An 18,820-nucleotide genomic window follows, 5' to 3' on the forward strand; every position below is an offset into this window, starting at 1 on the left:
TTTTTTTTTTTTTGCAAAAATACAGTCAGAGTAAATGGATGGTAGAAATGGAAGTCTATCATACAGTTTATCTTTATTGTGATAAGAATTGTGATTTATTGTGAAAATGCTAAACTCTAACTGAAAATGTTTGCCAATCCCCCAAAATGACAGTATGGTTTGAAATGTAGCATTTGCTATTTTCCACTTTTGTTTCATGAGAGTTATTTAGTTAGAAGTAGAACATCATTATACTAAACATAGAACTAAATACCAGTGTTGTGCGCTTGTGTATCCAACTTTTAGGACACTGTTTTGGAACCTAACCCTGCTGTCTCCACTCAGTCTTTACCGCGACCTGTTTGATGTGTTCCCTGGTATTCAGGCTGTATGTTTAGAAATAGTCTCAAACAAACCTCTTAGACCTTCAAAGAACAGCTGTATGGTGATATTGAATGACACAGTGTCTGGTGGATACTTAATTAATGAACTGATTGTAAACCATGTAGAATTATATTTCCACTTCACTTTTAGTCACTACTTTAATTTGCTCTACCACATGAGCAGCCAATGACATGTTACAATGAAACTTATGGTTGTAATGAGAAACTGTGAACAGGTATATCAAGTATGTTGTCAGCATTTGGTCGTTTTTCCAAAACCTATTTAACATTTATTTTAATAACCAAAGACATGCTTACCTTACTGTTATATCAGGTAACACACTGGGATATTCAGACGGATAGGCACAGGTCAGAATAAACTCCGTCTAAGAACAAGTTAAAATAGAAAAGACTAAATAATCAACCTTTATAAATTAACAACTTTTAGCTTATCATTACACACTTATTACCTCATTCATAACTGAAGAGTCCAGTCTCTGTTTGATGAAAAACTGGGGTCTGGAGGGAGGAGGCTTTTCCCCAGAAGCCGAGTTTTCCACGTAGCTCCTAAGTTCAGCCAAAGCCAGCTGGTCGGTGAGCTCCAGCTCGTCCTGACCGGGAAACATGCTGGTTAGCAGCTCAACTTCAGCGAGTTGAGACTCGGCCCACTCCATGTAAGACATGTTTTAAAAACAAATTGTGACGTCGAGTTACATTTATATTAACCCGACCTCGAAATCCTAAATAATTTTCTAGTTAACTCCCGGAGATTTCAACTCGGACATTTACAAACGGCGCACACAGGAAGTAGTCGACCATTACTAACGGTCCGTCAACACTTCCGCCATAATGTGAGTGGTTTATTGGTTCCTTTTGGAAAGCAAGTGTGCATATATTTGCTTCTTTCCCAAAGGAAACAAACACATTAGCTTACGTTAATCTTATTTGATTAAGAATTTATATAACAGAAAGGTATGCTCATTTTGTGTAGCATGTTGATCGATGAGACAAACATTTAAATAGTTCTACTTGCGTGCTTGGCCTACCTGTGAAAATCTATTCACTTAATTTGACTCAGTTTCAAGATAATGGTCATATTTTAAAATATACTGTGTGTGCGTGCGTGTATGCGTTCTTCAATACAAAATGCCACTCACAATATGGGGGGCGTCATTCGCGTATGATCCCGGAAGTTCATGTGGCTTCTTTCACACACATCACATTTTTGTTCCTCTCCTGGCCGCATGTGTGTCATCTGGTGTTTTTGAATCAAATCACCGTATCGCTCAGATCCAAAGTTATATGTATTTTGTATACGTCTAATCGTTCCTGTTTCTATTATCGAAAATAAGTTAATGATGTCCGGACTTAAGAGCCCAGCTGAACAAAGTAAACGAAACTGAAAACGGTAAAGGCTTTAGCCTCTGTGTGCGACAGTAAGTTGACTTTAAGAGTTTCTGTCACATTTGTTCTTTTGAAATGTTACAGTGTTGTGTGACTCGTTGTAGACGTTCTTAGGTAAACCTTGTCTCTTTTGACATTCATCACTAAATTAATTGACTTAGGTAAAGAATGGGAAAGAAGAGGGGGAAAGACAGGAGCTGCAGAGAGGATGAAGACGTTGAGTTCACAGGTACATTTTGAAGTCAGATGACTTGGATGTTATTTAATAACCTCCTGAAAAATATAAAAATGTTTTTTTTTTTTTTGTTTTTTTTTTTATCGCATAGGTCCTTCCTGCAGACATATTAGGAAAGGCACTGACCAAACTCTTATAAAGAAACTGCCTGCTGTTTCTGATTGGACGAGATGTCAAGAATGCAAGCCTGAGGACAATAAAGAAAATATTAGTATGACCAAGTCAGAGGAATCTGAAGAGGAAACAGTTCCTTTATGGATGTGCTTAAAATGTGGACATAGGGTGGGTTTATAATAGGTCTTTATTGCACTGATTTTTTTTATTTTTATTTATTTTTTTTCAGTGTATAAATCTTTTTAGATGACTACTCTTTTGCTTCTTACTAGGGGTGTGGGAGAAATTCTGAGAACCAGCATGCCATCAAGCATTATGAAACTCCTCGGTCAGATCCACATTGCCTGGTGGTCGGTTTGGACAACTGGAGTGTGTGGTGAGCATGTTTTTTGTGTGTGATAAACAGCGACAAATATAATGTATTAAAACCACCGGCCTTTTGTTATATATTTTATTTTCTTCAAGGTGTTACATATGTGATGATGAGGTCCAGTACTCAGGTACAGGGCAACTGGCACAGCTGCTGACCATCCTGAAAAAACAATTTTCTACAGATCCCATGAAGAGACCTCAGAAAAGTAGGTTGTAGTGAGTAACTGGATGTTTTATGCAAATATGGGATTAAATGTTTTTATTATTTAGTAGATTTAGTAGATTTAATGTTTACTAAAAAAATAACTATTCTCCACCTGAATGCGGAGAATAAAGTTATTGTGAAGATGTAGTCTACAAAGACTACATCTTCACTTAATTGCTCTTTCTAAAGGTCATCCATCTTTTCTATTAATAATAGGGAGGCTTTAAAATTCTTGTGGAGACAAAGCACTTGTTCACAGAGAGGACAGGAAAAGTCATAATTTTTCAGCCCAATGAAGTAAATGACATGCACTTTGTATGACCAAATTGTTTTCCCTATTTAGGAGTGAAAGAGGATGTGGATCTGATGGAAATTAAACCAGAGACTGAAGCTGTAAACACAGAGGAAAGTGAGGACAATGAGAACAAAGATGGCAGCAACAGGCGGAAGAAAAACATCAAAAAGGAGAATGCTGTAAAACCCCAAAACCATAGCGCACCCGAAGAAAGCTGCAGTGTTCCAGTGAAAGGGTTGAGCAATCTTGGAAACACGTGTTTCTTTAACGCAGTCTTGCAGGTAAAGCCGTGCCTTTAGCATATTTTAGTCTCGAGAGAAGTCGGAGTTAATCATTCTCATCACTGTCCATTTGCAGAATCTTTCTCAAACTCAGCTCTTGAGACAAATTCTCAACAAAGTAACAGAAGAGAAAATGAGCCTCGACATTAAACCTGACGCCTCCTTGAATCTGGTATGTTTTCACTGTGCACAGCCACTTCATTACCCACGTAGACCTCACCCAGTTTTTAGACCGTCACTAATAAAACATATTTATTCACTCTGAGTGCAGGAGCCCATCCTAGTGCAGTTAGACCAGCCTGGGTCTCTTACATTGGCTATGTGTAAGCTACTCAATGAGATCCAGGAGTCTAAAAGGGGTGTGGTAACGCCGCGCGAGTTGTTCACACAAGTTTGTAAAAAGTAAGTGTCATTATTATTTAAGTTGGAAGTGCTGTGCTTTACTTTTGGTTCTGTCCCTGGATGCATTAGAAGTTGTTCATCATTTCCTCTAATCTCTGCAGGGCTGCCAGGTTTAAAGGATTTCAGCAGCAAGACAGCCAGGAGCTTCTCCGCTACCTGCTGGATGGGATGAGAGCTGAGGAACTTAAAGTATGCATGTTTTTAACGGAGTTCCCTTCATGTCAAACCAGAAATAAAGTTTCCTCTGGAACTATGCTACACCAGACACAGTATTTGTAAATAGTGATTCTTATAAGTCCAATAAATATGGAACATTATAATGTCCCATATTTAGTACACAAAATAATCATATTACAAAACAGTTACTGAGTCTGGCTGTAAGACTCATATCTGTACTGTGTTGTACTTATGATTTTTTTTTCATAATTTATGTCTAAACTTTGTTCTGCAGAGAGTAAGCACGGGAATAGCAGAGAGTTTGAAACAGTCAAGTAAAGTTTCAGATGAAGAAAAGATAAAAGCTGCAGTTAAAGGTAAGTTGATTAGACCTGGTGTGGTCTATCTTGCATGCATCAAAATCGATGTTTTGATTTTGGTTTAGTAGTCTTAACTGTGTTTCCTTACATTTTATTTTTTAAAGAGTATGAGAAAAATGGAGTTCCTAAAAACTTTGTGGATCAGGTTTTTGGCGGTGAAATGACCAGCACGATAATGTGCCAGGAGTGCAAAACGGTGAGTGCTTGTAGCACAGAACTCATTCACATTTCTTCCATAGTTTGTCACAAACTTGCATGTGTTTTATTTGGATTTTAACTGCTATGCTAGCTAACACAAAGTAAACAGTCATTGGGAACTTGCAGGAAAATTGTATATGGTATTTGAAAGTTTTCATAAAAGAATATAAACCAAACTCAGTCATATCTGAACACTATTTTTCAAATCTGGCCTGTTTGTAGTTTCTTCTACCATCTCATAAACTCTGACCATCAGGAAAACCCTGCCACTTTGTCCACTTCAAAATTACATAATGCAATGTAATTATGATTACATAAGATCCAAATTAAATACATTGAAGCTTTTGATTGTAAAATGACAAAATATAATATTCCATATCACTGTACAGAATAATAATATTAAAAATAATAATAATAATAATAATTTATTTTTTTTCAGGTGTCTGTTGTCACAGAGATGTTTTTGGATCTTTCCCTTCCTGTTTCCGATGAGGTGAATCAAATGTTTTCCTTTGACCGTGTGTTGATATTTGTCCTAGAGATGTTTCCATTAACATGCTTGTGTGTCTTTTTGACAACCTCTTGCAGGCGTACAGAAAGAAAAAAACCCAAAAAGTGTTGCCTAGGACCAGTGAATCAAGCCAAGATGAGAGAAACGGCTCTGATTTGATCAGCGAGAATGACAATTCTACAACTGTGGGCAGCAGCAAGTACCAACAGAAAAAGGCTAAAAAGCAGGCAAAGAAGCAAGCAAAGGTATTTCATTAATTGCAAATGTGTCTTTTTTTTTTTGGAGCTTTTGTATAAATTAATCTTTCCGGTGTGTAAAAATAAGTTTAAATATACATTGTGGGGTTTTTTTGTTTTTTTTTTTAGCATCAGAAACGTCAGCACAAGCTTGAAACCAGAATAACTTTAGGAAATCTGACATCTCCAAGCAACGCAGACGGTGACCAAATTGATGTTACAGAAGATGCAAAGGACACAGAGAATGCTGACCAAATGCCACATGAGGAAGTCTCACTGAACGAACAAGATCCTAAACCTGTCTGTGAATTTGAGCAGGATCAGAATGTCGAGCAGGAGAACGGGGAAGACAAGGATTCACCGAGTGACGATGTCTCATTAGCTGACTCGTCAGTCAGCAACCGTTTTACTGTCTTGTCAGAGGAGCAGCACTCGCACGACAGCACTTCATGTAACGAAACGTCCAACACGGATCTGGAAGGAGAACTGGACACACAGTTGGCAGGTCAACTGCAACAAGTGACTCTGAATGATGCATTCATAGAGGATCTCGATTCCATGGATCCAGCCGAAGAGAGTGAAGACGAAGTGGAGTACACCATAATAAACCAAGACCCAGAGCTGGCCTTCAACACCCTGTCCACCAGGACAAGCCCAGAGAAACAAGAGTGTTCTGTGCAGTCGTGTCTTTTTCAGTTCACCGAAGTGGAAACGCTCACACAGAACAATAGCCTGCTGTGTGTCGCTTGCACTAAGCGACATAAGAAAGGCGAAAAAACTGGAGGTATGAAGGTTTATGCGTCGTACTAACATGACCCACAAATATTTAGTGTTTTTAAAAGTGACTAAATGTAATAAAAAAATATTATGTTTTTATGGATTTAGGATCTAAAAAGAACATCTACACTGATGCCTTGAAGCAAATGTTGATCTCCTCCCCACCGTCTGTACTTACCCTTCATATGAAAAGATTTCAGCAGGTACGACAGCTTGATAAAGTTTATTTAAGCCTTTTTTAAAATAATAATAATAATAATAATAACCTTTGTCTTTTTCCTGTAGAACGGTTACAGCATTTGTAAAGTGAACAGACACGTTCAGTTTCCTCTGATTCTGGATCTTGCTCCCTATTGTGCAGCCAAATGCAAGGTTAGTGCTGGAAATATTTCTTTATGTTTTGAAAACAAGCAGTTTTGCAATTACTGACAAATATTTTGTTCCACACAGAATATTTCTGAAGGAGACACTCAGATTTTGTACAGCCTGTATGGCGTCGTAGAGCACAGTGGGACTATGAGGTCAGGTCATTACACAGCCTATGTAAAAACTCGACCCGACTCTCTAAAATCCTCATCAAATGGTAAACAAGGTAGGTGCAGTTGAGTATGTCAGTCAGTAGAACAGATCGTTTCTGAAAATAGTATTGGTGCCCTTGAAGTTCTTCTGCATTTGAATCACAGTCTTCCATGAAATCTTAAAATATAAAGCTAGTGAAAAACATACTCAAAGACTTGCAGCAAAACATGATTCTACAAAGCAATATCTCCCAGGGTGTGAATACAAACATATGCCACATTTTGTAAAACATTTTTTTCATAGATTTTTATTTCTACAGTAATTTAAAAACCACATATCACTTTCCTACAGTAAAACACTACTTTTGTGTTTGTTTTCACATAAAGTTCATTTTTAATGTCTACTTTTGCAAGGTATATTACATTCAGTAATGAACAATTTCCCTTTCAGGAGAGACAGACCTTCCCAGAGGATCCTGGTTCCATATCAGTGATACTAGTGTTCAACCTGTCAGTGAAAGTAAAGTTCAGAGCTGCCAAGCCTACCTCCTGTTCTACGAAAGAATCCTCTAATTTAACTGTGCATATATATACTCAGGAAAGACCAACCGACTTGCTGCTTCAACTCCATGCACATGAAATCCTATCTTGGACTTGTATAAGTTTTGCATAAAGAATATTTGACCAAAAAAATATTTGAGTTACTTGTTCTGCTAAATATGTCATTATATTCAGCATAATACACATTAAGCCAACTGGGAAATGAGGGACGAATGATAATCTACGAAATCTATAAATGCCTGCGTTTATTTTTTATGATAATTTCTCATGTAATTAAAAGCTTTAAAACCGGAGTCTTTTTGTGTGGAGTCGTTCTCTGACGTTCACTGAGCATGCGCAGTAAGCGCTGTTTGGTTTTCCTGTTTCTAATGTCACATGATAAGAGGAAAGTCCAGCTTCGGTCGACCACAATCTCTTTCCCAAATTTACTTATGTCAGTGTCAGTCATCTAACATGGCAGGTCAGTGAATGTTTAACTCTTTTCTAATAAACATCGTTCGTTTAAAGTTATTGACGGATGCTCCTTTTCTAAGGCAACAATAGAAAGGAAGATGTAGTTAAAGCTAACGGTGTGGCCCGCCTATCGCAAAAAAAAAAAAAAAAAAAACGTTTTGTAAACATTCATGAATCTGTAAATGTCATAAAGATTTTGGTTTTGAAAGGAAATACGTAGGAGTCTGAAGAATTTTCAGATATTCGGCGCTTTCCGTTGCTACTCTTGCTTCTTGGCAAAACATGAGTCAGCATTTTTTTTGCTGTTGAACTTATTTAAAGCTGAAGTGTTAAACTTTAATCCATTTTGTGGGCAGGCAAGTACACATTGATAACCCTGCAACTAATTTCAAATAGGTATGTTCACCATAGTATTAACAATCGCAGATTTCTTGTATAAAATATTTACTTTTTTTTTTCTTTTGTATTTTTAATCTAATCTAAACATATCAGCTGTTTGTTCTCTTTGTGTCTCTACAGGTACCAGTAGTAGCAGTAGAACATAAATGCGTTGTATTTTGTCATACTCTTAATGTATTGCCATTAGTTTATTTTGATTATGACTTTGAAACCGAAAGCTGTCGATTATCTTGATTATGACGTAATAGAGTATGTCGCAATCACAATCGAAATAGAAAAATTAATAGATATCAAAATGTTTAAAATATTAACAAACTTTTGAAGCATATTGATAAAGCATATTTTGTGAATAAAACAATGTTATATTCACCCGCATATACTTAGAGGCGAGGGACTAAAAAAATGCTGATTGTAATTATGAAATCGACCTCAGCTAGAAGATAATGCCTCTTAGCCAATAGCATTTATTGTTTAAAACCTCTTGCCGTTATCAGACTGCAATATTTGCAGGTCATTAAAGGTTACTGACTTTTAGCATTGCTTTCTTATATACAAAGAAAAAAAAAAAAAACATTACCCTGACTGACTAAGCAATGATAAAAAAAGAACACTATTACATTATAACAGTGCATGACCAAAGAAAAGTCATCAAATAGTGCCTAAGCAAATAGGCACTATTTAGCAGCTACTGCAACATTATGAGCCCAAAGAATTGGACCTGGTGAATACTTGAACATGCTGAATGATCAGGTTATTCCATCAGTGGATGTGTTTTCTTCTCTGATGGCAGTAATTCCCAGATGACAATGCCAGCATTTATGAGGCTTGAATTGTGAAACAGAAGTTCAGGAAGCATTAGCGATCATTTTTACACATGGATCGGTTCCCACGGAGTCATGATGACTATTGTTACAGTAGGAGGAAATAGAGGGAAGCTTGCCAAATTTATAAAACCATTCTGGGTCACAAATAGACAAATAGCTCTTCTAAATAGACAAAATTAAGTTAAAAAGTGGCATACAGACAACAAAGTGAATGTTTTGAAGTTACCATCATAAAGTTCTGATCTCAGTCCCCATAGAAAGTGTTTACTCAAGTTGAAAAGGTGTAAAAGATTCAAGCAGCTGACAGTTAAAGAAGTTGCATGAAATGAAGAAGAAAGTTATATATAAAAAAGATCCTGTAGTTATTCTGGAATTTACCTTAAAAAGATCATTTTCAAACTGAACTAAAACAACAGAGAATCCCGAATGATTTAATAATCACATTTTACACACATCGCTTGTTGTCGACTTGTAATATTACTTTATTCTCGCCTAATAGAATTTTGGCTTCACTTCATTGTGTGTGAAATAATATTTAAGACATTATGCATGTTTTTGTCTTATTTTTAAAAACTATTACAAGAAGCTATTTTTGCCTCCTAGGCTGAGCCTCTGAGAACCATGACTCTGCAAACTCCTCGCACATCAGCATTCACCTTTCAGTCTGCGTTGCACAGTGCCCACGTTCTCCAGTGTCTGAATGAGCAGAGGCAGCAGGACATCTTGTGCGACGTGACATTGTTGGTGGAGGACCAGAGTTTTCGGGCCCATTGCTCGGTCCTGGCCTCATGCAGCGAATACTTTCGCAGTAGGGTTATTAGTGTCACCAGACAGAATCCCATCATCACCTTACCTGAAGAGGTTGGTGCGCCAGCATTCACCTAAATGATTTTATAAAACTGCTAGTTGTGTTCTGTAGATTATGTTAAAGCATCATCTGTTTGAGGTTTTTCAGAATTTGATCATGTTGCAACCACAAACGTCCACATTTGTACTTTATGTGGTGGACCAACTCAAAGCATGGCTATTTATTCCAAGCTTTGTGCTTCTCATGGTGGGTTACAGTATAACTACAAACTTCCAAGATATAGCTGTCCACCAACTGACTTCCTGAGAACGACAAGACAGTTAAACATTCAGTTCTGGGGAAGCTGCAAAGATCCCCATCTCCTGGAGTTTGCCTGTTCTGTAAAAGAGGGAAGAAGGAAGTTATTATGAAAACAAAGCAGAAAGAAGTCTTACTCATATTTCCGTTTGTATGTTCCACTAGTCTGAAAACAAAACTTCCAGAAAACTGCAAAACTGCTGAAACACTGACTAAAAACCCACTGTTTTAGAGTTGATGTTAATAACACCTGGAACATTGATCAATATATTTGATGTATATATGTTTGATGATTTTGATGGTGGCATTTGACAAAATGGAATGTTTATTTCTTGTTTCGTAATTGGGAACTGTGTTGTGTTTTTGTGGTGTAAAACACTTTGCCTTGTTGCTGAAATGTGCAATACAAATACACTTGACTCATTTGCAGTTTGCTGCTAACCATGTAGGAGCCACAGCAAAGATACTGTTATCAGTTTACTTCTGATCAGAGACCAAACGTGAACTTTGTGATTTTCTTGCACAGTGCTATGTGTCAGGAAACCAACACTGTGCATCACCTAAACAAACCAACCCCACAATGAAAAATAGTAGAAGCAACATACAATGACAAGTTTTTTCAGCAGAAGCATCAAAACTGGTCAGCGTAAGATAATTCACGCTAACATATGAGAAGAAAATGGTCAGAGGTTGCAGAATTGTTCACTTATGAATTACTTTGTGTTGGTGCATCACATAAAATCCCAATAAAATGCATGGAAGTTTGTGGTTGTGACTTGACAGTATTTAAGAGCATGCTATGTTAAAGTTTCAAAAAAATAAATAAATGCAGTTATTTTTATTGTAATAACCAGTGCTTCTTTACAAGGTTAGCCAAGTTTTATTTCAGCTTCTTATGGCAGTGATGCTTCTGGTTTAACAAATGTCTGTTTTCCACAGGTGACCGCAGAGGGGTTTGAACCCTTGCTTCAATTTGCCTACACGTCAAAGCTGCTTTTCACCAAAGAAAACATCCATGCCATTCATACCAGTGCTGAGATTTTAGGATTTCGCAACTTGGAGTCAGGTTGCTTTGATTTCCTCATCCCCAAGTTTTTAGAGAGTAAGAAAGCCTCCCAGGAGGTCAGGAGTAAGAGCTGCTGTCGAAGCTCAGAGCCCGGTACCAGTTCGGACTCTTGTGTAGAAGGTAGCCATGCAAAATCATTTGAGTCAAACAGCTCAGCGCCTTCAGGGGGTGATGAGCAAACCGACTTCTCATCACAGTGCCCTCAGAGCACACAGGGTCAGACAAACAGTGGGGAGGAACACTTTTGTTTTGAGAACTGTGGGCCGCAAATGACTCCCTTATCTTTAGAGTTAGCAAATGGCGTGTGCCCCCTGTTGTCTCTGCCGTGCCCAGGCCCCGACAAATCCGATCATTCCTCTCATTTTTGCGAAAAAGACATTTTACAGCTGGGAGATGTAAGTGATAGAAGTGAGTTGAGTGTGGTAGGGTGTGACGCACGATGTGAGCTGTCAACACCAGGGGATGAGAATCCGCCAGAAATCACTGAGCCAGAAAGCGCAGATAATGAACCGACTGTTGAGACGCTTGGTGCTGAAGCCAGCTGTACCCCAGCCTCCTGTCCACTGAAGACGTCAAAGGCAGAAGATTGTACAGCAGTATTACAGCAGGGTCAGGTTTGTGCTGGCGAGTTATCAGGACCTGCCTTAAACCCCCAAAGCTTAGAGGCAGCGAATGGAGAGCGCAGCCGCGTAGAGAGGGAAGTGGCCGAACATTTAGCTAAAGGGTTTTGGTCTGACCTGTGTCCAGGTCAGTCTCCACCGCCATCCCTTGATTCGGCAAGCCAAAACAATTTGACCAAGGCCTCAGACTTTCACTGGCTCAGACACCTGGACCTGAACTCCAGCGTAGGCGACTGTCCCTTCCTACGGGACCTTGATACAGATGACGAGCCTGGTACACATGCTGACAACTTTTGCCAAGCAGAGAAGAGTCCCTGCATGTCCTCCCCACTCAATTCTGGGGATGAAAGTGAGCTGGAAACAGACGGGGACACTGAGGCCAATCACAAAAGAGCAGCAGAGGTCATCGTCATAGACAGGCAATTTTTATTCTATAAGTTTAAATAGATAAAAGTAAATCTAACATCTCAGCCTTTTATTTTATAGATTCAGCTCCCATTCCCGGTGGAGCAGATCTCTGAACTGAGCAGAAGTGCATTCCAACAGCTCCTTAGAGACCATCGCCTGACAAAAGAACAGCTTGAGTTTGTCCACGACGTCCGCAGGCGAAGTAAAAACCGTGTTGCAGCACAGCGCTGTCGGAAGAGGAAGCTCGACAGCATACACCAGCTGGAATGTGAAATAAAAAAATTAGTAAGTTCACTTTTATGTCTTCAGCTTTCTTATTATAAATCAAGGTTTTAGTCATAACACTTGATAGGATCATCATTCACATTAAATAAATAGTTCAGGTCTGATAAAAGGGTAAAAGTAGTTATATGTAGATAATCCACCTGGCATCTTCTTTTGGCATCAATCTAAGACCAAACTACACTTATAGCATCTAAACATAACTCCTATTCCAAAAACATTTTTGGTTTATGCAAATGCTACTTTATGAACTTTTAAACCATTGTCACATTGCTTTGAGTGATTATTTACACAAAGCTGATCTTATATTTAAGTAAATTGTAAAAGACCTAAAACTTTACTTCAGTTTAAGGGTACGTTACTTTATTGATTTTAACTCTGTTTTACTCTCCTATTAAGTAACTAATACTTTATATTCCCCTGAATAAACCATGATGTTGGTTATTTAGCTGTTTCAGCATCTCAATGACTGAAAATATAGACCAACTGTGGACAAAAATGGTACAATTACAGCCTATCTAACTGACCTAATACATTAGAATGATGGCTGTGATATTCCTAATTATAGTATCTTATCAAATATTGAAGGAAAGCAGTCTGTTGTAATTGTAACACACCAATATTTTAATCAAGAATGCAGATTTATTTTGGTCCAGAGTTTCAAGTATAATAAAAAAATATGTATTTGTCTAAAGGGAATCTTAAAAAAGTAAAAATGAAAATGTACTGTTTTTAAATTCTTTTAATCTACCAGTGGTTTATTTCTCTCTCACAGAAAAGTGAAAAAGAGCAGCTGATTCAGGAGCAAAGAGAGCTAAAGAAAAATCTTGCAGAGATTAAGCAGAATGTGTGTGGCCTCTGTAAGAGCGTCAACATCGAGCCCAATCAGGACCACTTGCAGCTTCTCGCTAACCTGTCTTCTTCTGACTTTCCCGTCTCATCGCCCAGCCTTGTAGCAAATAACACAGAGTCACAGCTTGCCGTTGAAATGGTGAGTTCCTCTTTGGAGTGTGGACCGATTGAACCACCTTTAGTTTCCGTTCAAACTGCAGAGCCACAACCCTGCACAGAGGACACAGGCTGTCCTGTCTCTGCTCCTTCGCTGTTGGACATGTCCAACAGCTTGTAATTGGGTGTGAGTCTCAGTGTTGTTCTGAAATTTACACGACCAAAAAGCAAACGGTTAACCATCGTTTTACACTGCAGTCCTCTTTTTGCAAATACATCCTTTTTATTTCATTGACTCATGTCCTGCTTTAATGGAGGAACTGAATCCTAACACAAATATGTATAATTTCATTTTCTGTGAACCTAACGGGCATTTCTCCACAATAAACACAGAAATAAGTATTCATGGTTTCAACAGTAATGCACTGTTCCCAAATGATGTCTTCAGAATGTTTCTGAACTGAAGTTAGTTTTTCTCAGGGAAAATTACAGCCTGACTGTATTTAAATCCCACTTCATAGCTATTTTAAAGACAAAATTATTATCCATTGCGCTTTTAAAAAAATTAAACATGCACAAAAAAATAAGTGTTCGGTAGATTACAAATAAATGTTAGAGCTAAACTACCTTCTCAGCAGCATTATGCAATTGCACATGCAGACTAATTTTCATCCTCTTACATTTTGAGAAATGGTTCTTTTAAATTTGATAGTGTTTTGTGAAAACGTTAGAACTTATCTGATATGAATAAAAATGTGCCTTATGCTTCAGTATACTATCAATTCAACAAGATTATGTTGTAATGAAAAATGTTTTTTTTGTCTTAAGCACTGTTGCACATTAACCCAGTACTAATGTTGATGGCATTATCTTTAAATGTTAGTTCTTTTGCATGTTGAGCATTGTTTTTATAAAATGGTTTTATGAATTACAAATTCAAATAAACATTTTGTTAATAATCAGTTTTCTTTAAATCATTTTAACACGCCACAGTGTTTTTTTTTTTTTTTTCTGTTTTCTGTACATTTGCAAACTTTGGCCAGCAGATGGAAGTGTAGCTCTGCCTCAAAAGCTTGACTTTATTGATTAAATACAAAAGTCTTCAAATGTACAATTTCTTCATACAAATTGCCGTCAGTAACCTTATTTTGCAGGCCATTATTTTTGAATAGTTGATGAAAAAAAACTAACAAAGATTTCAAACAACATATAAGTTTGATTGCATAAAGCCCAAGGTATTACAGTATAGTCATCATATTCTTATGTAACCAAATTGACCAATTGAGCATCATATGGCCTCTTGCTCCTTTTGAAATTCAAATCAGATCACTGAACTGAGATACACACACTTTCTCACTAAAGTCCCCTGTCATATGGATAAAGCAAATGAAACTATTTGATTTTAAATTGTACAAACCATGAATTGATGTGCTTTTTAATCTACAAGGGTTGATGTGGCTTGTAGACACTTAGAAAAAGAATGTGGTGTAATTTAGAAATGCATAACCTTTAATAAAAAAAAATCCTGTCCCTAAGATACAGTCATCAAAACATGACGCTCACAAAGTATTGCCAAATCCTTTGTTGTGTTTATTACATCAATCTACCTCTTCTGAAGAAGAAAAGTGTTTTCGCATTTTAGTCAGTGAGAAAGGAATTTTAAATTGATCATGCAGGAATGTTTTAAATGAGATACAGATTACCACATGAGTGTTTTCTCCTCTCCTGAACCGCCATTGTCTGGCAACTTTTGGACGTGTTCCTGCTCCACCTGAAGCAAAAGACTGAACTACCTGTTAACAGATTTATGTTTGCTGCAGCACGGATCCATCTAAAAGTTGATGACAAAAACTATCTGGCACACAGTTGTTTTAAAGGGATGGTATTATATATTTTCTGGGCGCTGCATAGTTTTATTTTGTAGCACAATCAAGTAACTATGTTACCTTCGATTGTTATAAAAAATGCCATGTATATAGAAAACATGACTCAAAAGAAATTTGACTTTGTAATTTGACGCCATGAAATTGGGCATGTATCTCTTTAAGAAGCTCCTACTCTTTCCCTCAGGAAGTCATCACACAATCCTTCTCATGTTGTTTACATCAGTTATTAGAAGCGCTGGACTCAGAAGTAGTTCCTATGATGAGCTCAGCAGACTCGCAATTCCAACAGATGTTTGCTTACTGCTGCTGCTAGTCTGATGGAGTTGAGTGGGGAAGTTGTTAGGGAAGGGTGCTCTGTGACGCGGAAGTTTGGCTGGAGATTGTAGCTCCGAGTAGGAGCCTTGTGGAAATAGGCAGCACTTTGTGAGAGCAAGCATTTAGGTACCCGCAAATGGTTTCCGCGGGAGAGTCAAGGATTCCTAAAACATATATTAAAAAATCAAAACAACACTCCAGGTATGTTTTTGATGAGGGAATAACATAACATGATATAAACCTCATACTCCCCCTTTAAGGCAGCATTTTTTTTTCTACCTTTTTAATATTATGAATTGTTAGAAGATTGAATTCAAAGTCGTTGCAAATTTGTCAATATGCTTTTGTCCACTGCTAATTTTTTTATATCAGTTGAAATGTAATGGCTATAACTTATGGATGGTAAAATAACTTTAAAAAACCTTTGCATGATGTATTACCAAGTTTAAGTATTACATTTAGAGCAACAAAAACAAACCATTTTCTCATTCAAAAATAGACAATAGCAACTTCCAAATCAGCATGGGATAAATCAATTTGTAAAATCTTCTTCACAGAAAGAATAGGGTTCTAATGCTCAGTGTGTGTGTGTTTTAAACACAGTTTAGATCTTGGAGCATTGTAGTGCAAAAATAAGATTATCCTGTTTTTCAAGCTAAACGGGACGAGAGACTTGATTTGAGGCGGAAGCAGCTGTGCAGCATGGCAAGGTCAGAAGCCCATAATCCGCGGCCTCATTCATGCAAGATTAAAAACCTGCTCTGAGTTCTGATTAAGAACGCAGGGTTAGAAGATTAAAGACCAGCAAACAAAATGAAAGCAGTTAAAGCCCAATCCTGGAATTCATCAGAATACCAGAACCTTAAACAGTCATATCGTGAGATTAATGCAAAGCCTGCTGTATCTGTCTTGATGAATCTTCTGTGTCAAAGCCGAAAATTCTCCTTTTACCCTAAAATCCAAAAGATCTGTCTCTGTGTTGGCATTGTTTGTTTGTTTGTTTTTTTATTCCGTCCTTCACACCATTTCAAGCTGCAAAATTGTAACATTATTATTATACATGACACAAATTATTAGTGGAGGATTTTTTGTTAACATATATTTATTGTTTAAATAGATAAATCTACTTATTTCGTAGTAATTTCTGTATATCTAATCCTTAACCTCTAACAGACTTTATATTTAGCACTGGAAGAGATGGAAGTCAGAAAATAAAGCATTTCAAAGTTAGTTTGTGAAAAAACATTAAAGGTTATAATAACAATGATTATACGTCGTTTAATGTGACATACTGTTAAATAAGGTTTAAGCTGATTTTTTGTCAAGATATACCAAAAATTATGTTTGTTTTTTTATATACTTATTTTTTTATTGCACCATTTCTACCTAGCAAAGATACCAAAGTGACCAAAATTTTAATGTAATGTTACCTTTTCCTCCACCCTAGCAGTTAGCTTGTCAAGTATCACCACAACAAAGGCAAAAGAAATTGAGAAGATGCTGATTGAAGCTGGTAAGAGTATCATTGACCACGCAGTGAACAGAATCCTATACAGACATTAACTGAAAAACCACTCAAAGAGAAAGAAGCCATTACTAAATCTATACTTTTTCAGACTTCGCAAAAATGCAAAGTCTGATTTCTGCAATTAATGTGGATTTAAATAATAAATATTAAACAAATTGAAGTACATGAGTTCTTGCTATTCCTCACAATAAAGAAACAGTGAACTGTGCAAATTTATAACATGAACATTTCTCCAGCATGGGTCCTCACAGATACTAAAAAATGACACAATACTTGAATCAATCCCAGTTTAAGATCCATGACCTCCTCACAAAGTCTTAAGCCACTGAAGTACTGCGTGCTCACTGATTACATACCGAAGTGACTTTGAACTTAAGTTTGATGGTGGGGCTGTGCCCCATTCACAAGGTTATATAAACGAGGTCCATAATACTGTAATCTCAAAGAAGAAATGAGAGAAAGCTGGGGACATGCTGACCCTAGTTAGCTAGAAGCCTGATATGCAACAGTCAGATTAACAGCTGCTTGAAGTGTGACAAACTACACACTTGTTGGTGTTTAGACTTGACAACCATCCCGGTTACACCGCAAACACTAGATGAACAAGTTAAAGAGAACATAAGTGAAGCATTTCATAGAGGTGATTGCAGGAGTTGAGATTATTTAACATGACAAAGTTTCAAAAGCTTTTGGGGAAAAGCAAAAATCCATACAGATAATGTGTTTTTTTTTTTGTTTGTTCTTCTTGATTTGGAAATAAGTCATTGTTGTTTTTATGTTGCCTTATTGTTTTTTTTTTCCCTTCCCAGACTTAACCAACACACATATTGTGTATTCAGCTGTAGTAATTTGCCAATTTCTGATGATTAATTGCCAGTTAATGCAAACAAAAATCTTCGAAAACTGGTAGAAACAGAACAGCAGTTCTAAAACTTCAGCCATTCATTTGGGGGAGTCAAGATGCTTGCTGTCAATTCTGCTTATTGAACTAAGAGCTACAGATTATATTGGATTGGAATCATCAGCAAAGCTTTCATCTGTCCAATGTTATGATTGCAAAGAAAAGCTTAAACACATTATTTGGTTGCCTATAATGTTTTAGGTGTTATGAATTAATATTCTGATTGCCCGTTGGATGGAATTTGACTGCTCTTTATGCCTGATGTATCTTGATTGCCAAGATCCTGAGTCCATAATACTCTTAGAGAGAATAGTAGGGACATTGCTATGATGGAAATTAAATAGGAAAGTGAGGAAAACCTAAGTTAGTCATTATTAGAATATAAAATTTTTTCACACAAATGCTTGTATTTTCATGCTTTATAAACTTTTTAAGCAGAAAAAAATTGTAGGTTACCTTCCTAGCACACTGACTTAACACAGGAAATTTTTAGTCAGATTAAAGGTGACAGGTTGAAAATAAGGTTAAATGTCTAATGTATTTCTAAATGGCAGCATTCTTTTAACCACAATTTTGACAATGCACCACAAAACATTTGCAAACATTTCAGATATCTCTAGCTGGAAAACTGGGTTAATTCATATTTCTCTGACCTGCTTTAGTTCTAGCCAACACCACAGAGAGTTGATTTTGCCCCTTTTCTTTTCTTTCAACAAAATCACCACCAACTTTCAGGCAATCTGCTTAGATCCTCTGTGTTTTGTTGTTGTTGTTGTTGTTGTTGTGGTTGGGGTTTTTTTTAGAACTCCAGATTTCATAAAAACATACACATTACTTCCCCATTAATGTCTGGATAATGTCTGAAGTGGTGCCATTTACTCTTAATTGCTCTATAATATTAAGCTTTCCTGAAACAAAATCTGTTGTAAAGCAAAGGTGGAGTATTTGAGAAATGATCTGTTAAGTGCAGTGACAGATCTGTGATGTTGTTGGTTTGTTTGTTTCTCTTCCGAAGACCCAGTGAAATACCAGGACATTTTGAATATTTTGCCAGCAATATGAAAATAGCTTGTCGTTT

At 37.0% G+C, this 18,820-nt stretch overlaps 3 protein-coding genes across 5 annotated transcripts in view; 2 read left to right on the forward strand and 1 right to left on the reverse strand.

Moving 5' to 3' along the window:
* The window catches only part of rwdd2b (RWD domain containing 2B), a 6,158-nt gene extending 5,032 nt beyond the window's left edge, over nt 1-1,126 (reverse strand). Inside the window, exons 1-2 of the mRNA XM_015029548.1 lie at nt 833-1,126; nt 681-748 (exon numbers count right to left, since the gene is read on the reverse strand). Coding sequence (XP_014885034.1) covers nt 681-748; nt 833-1,045 — 281 coding nt within the window. The 5' untranslated portion in view covers nt 1,046-1,126. The remainder of the gene's footprint in view (nt 1-680; nt 749-832) is intronic.
* A 471-nt stretch (nt 1,127-1,597) lies between these two features.
* usp16 (ubiquitin specific peptidase 16) lies at nt 1,598-7,139 on the forward strand. 3 transcript variants are annotated; one of them, XM_015029513.1, is made up of 18 exons: nt 1,598-1,798; nt 1,919-1,995; nt 2,093-2,283; nt 2,388-2,491; nt 2,581-2,693; nt 3,036-3,268; nt 3,345-3,440; nt 3,540-3,670; nt 3,772-3,859; nt 4,122-4,203; nt 4,311-4,402; nt 4,844-4,897; nt 4,993-5,160; nt 5,281-5,935; nt 6,037-6,131; nt 6,214-6,300; nt 6,379-6,520; nt 6,898-7,139. In XM_015029513.1, the coding sequence occupies exons 2-18, from the start codon at nt 1,935-1,937 to the stop codon at nt 7,017-7,019; spliced, it is 2,514 nt and encodes an 837-aa protein (XP_014884999.1). In that variant the 5' UTR covers nt 1,598-1,798; nt 1,919-1,934; the 3' UTR covers nt 7,020-7,139. The 3 variants fall into 3 exon arrangements, with proteins under 3 accessions (XP_014884999.1, XP_014884990.1, XP_014885008.1); XM_015029504.1 differs by having other exon boundaries at nt 1,928-1,995; XM_015029522.1 differs by having other exon boundaries at nt 1,928-1,995; nt 5,287-5,935.
* Nucleotides 7,140-7,364: 225 nt separating this feature from the next.
* On the forward strand, nt 7,365-14,071 carry LOC106945680 (transcription regulator protein BACH1-like). Its single transcript, XM_015029534.1, has 5 exons — nt 7,365-7,467; nt 9,287-9,544; nt 10,728-11,876; nt 11,961-12,167; nt 12,940-14,071. Exons 2-5 carry the CDS (start codon nt 9,305-9,307, stop codon nt 13,291-13,293), a joined length of 1,950 nt encoding a protein of 649 aa, XP_014885020.1. The 5' UTR covers nt 7,365-7,467; nt 9,287-9,304; the 3' UTR covers nt 13,294-14,071.
* Nucleotides 14,072-18,820: the final 4,749 nt, after the last annotated feature.

This window comes from Poecilia latipinna, unplaced genomic scaffold, assembly GCF_001443285.1.
Source record: "Poecilia latipinna isolate Pla-1442-1.1 unplaced genomic scaffold, P_latipinna-1.0 Scaffold10, whole genome shotgun sequence".
Lineage (NCBI taxonomy): Eukaryota > Metazoa > Chordata > Actinopteri > Cyprinodontiformes > Poeciliidae > Poecilia > Poecilia latipinna.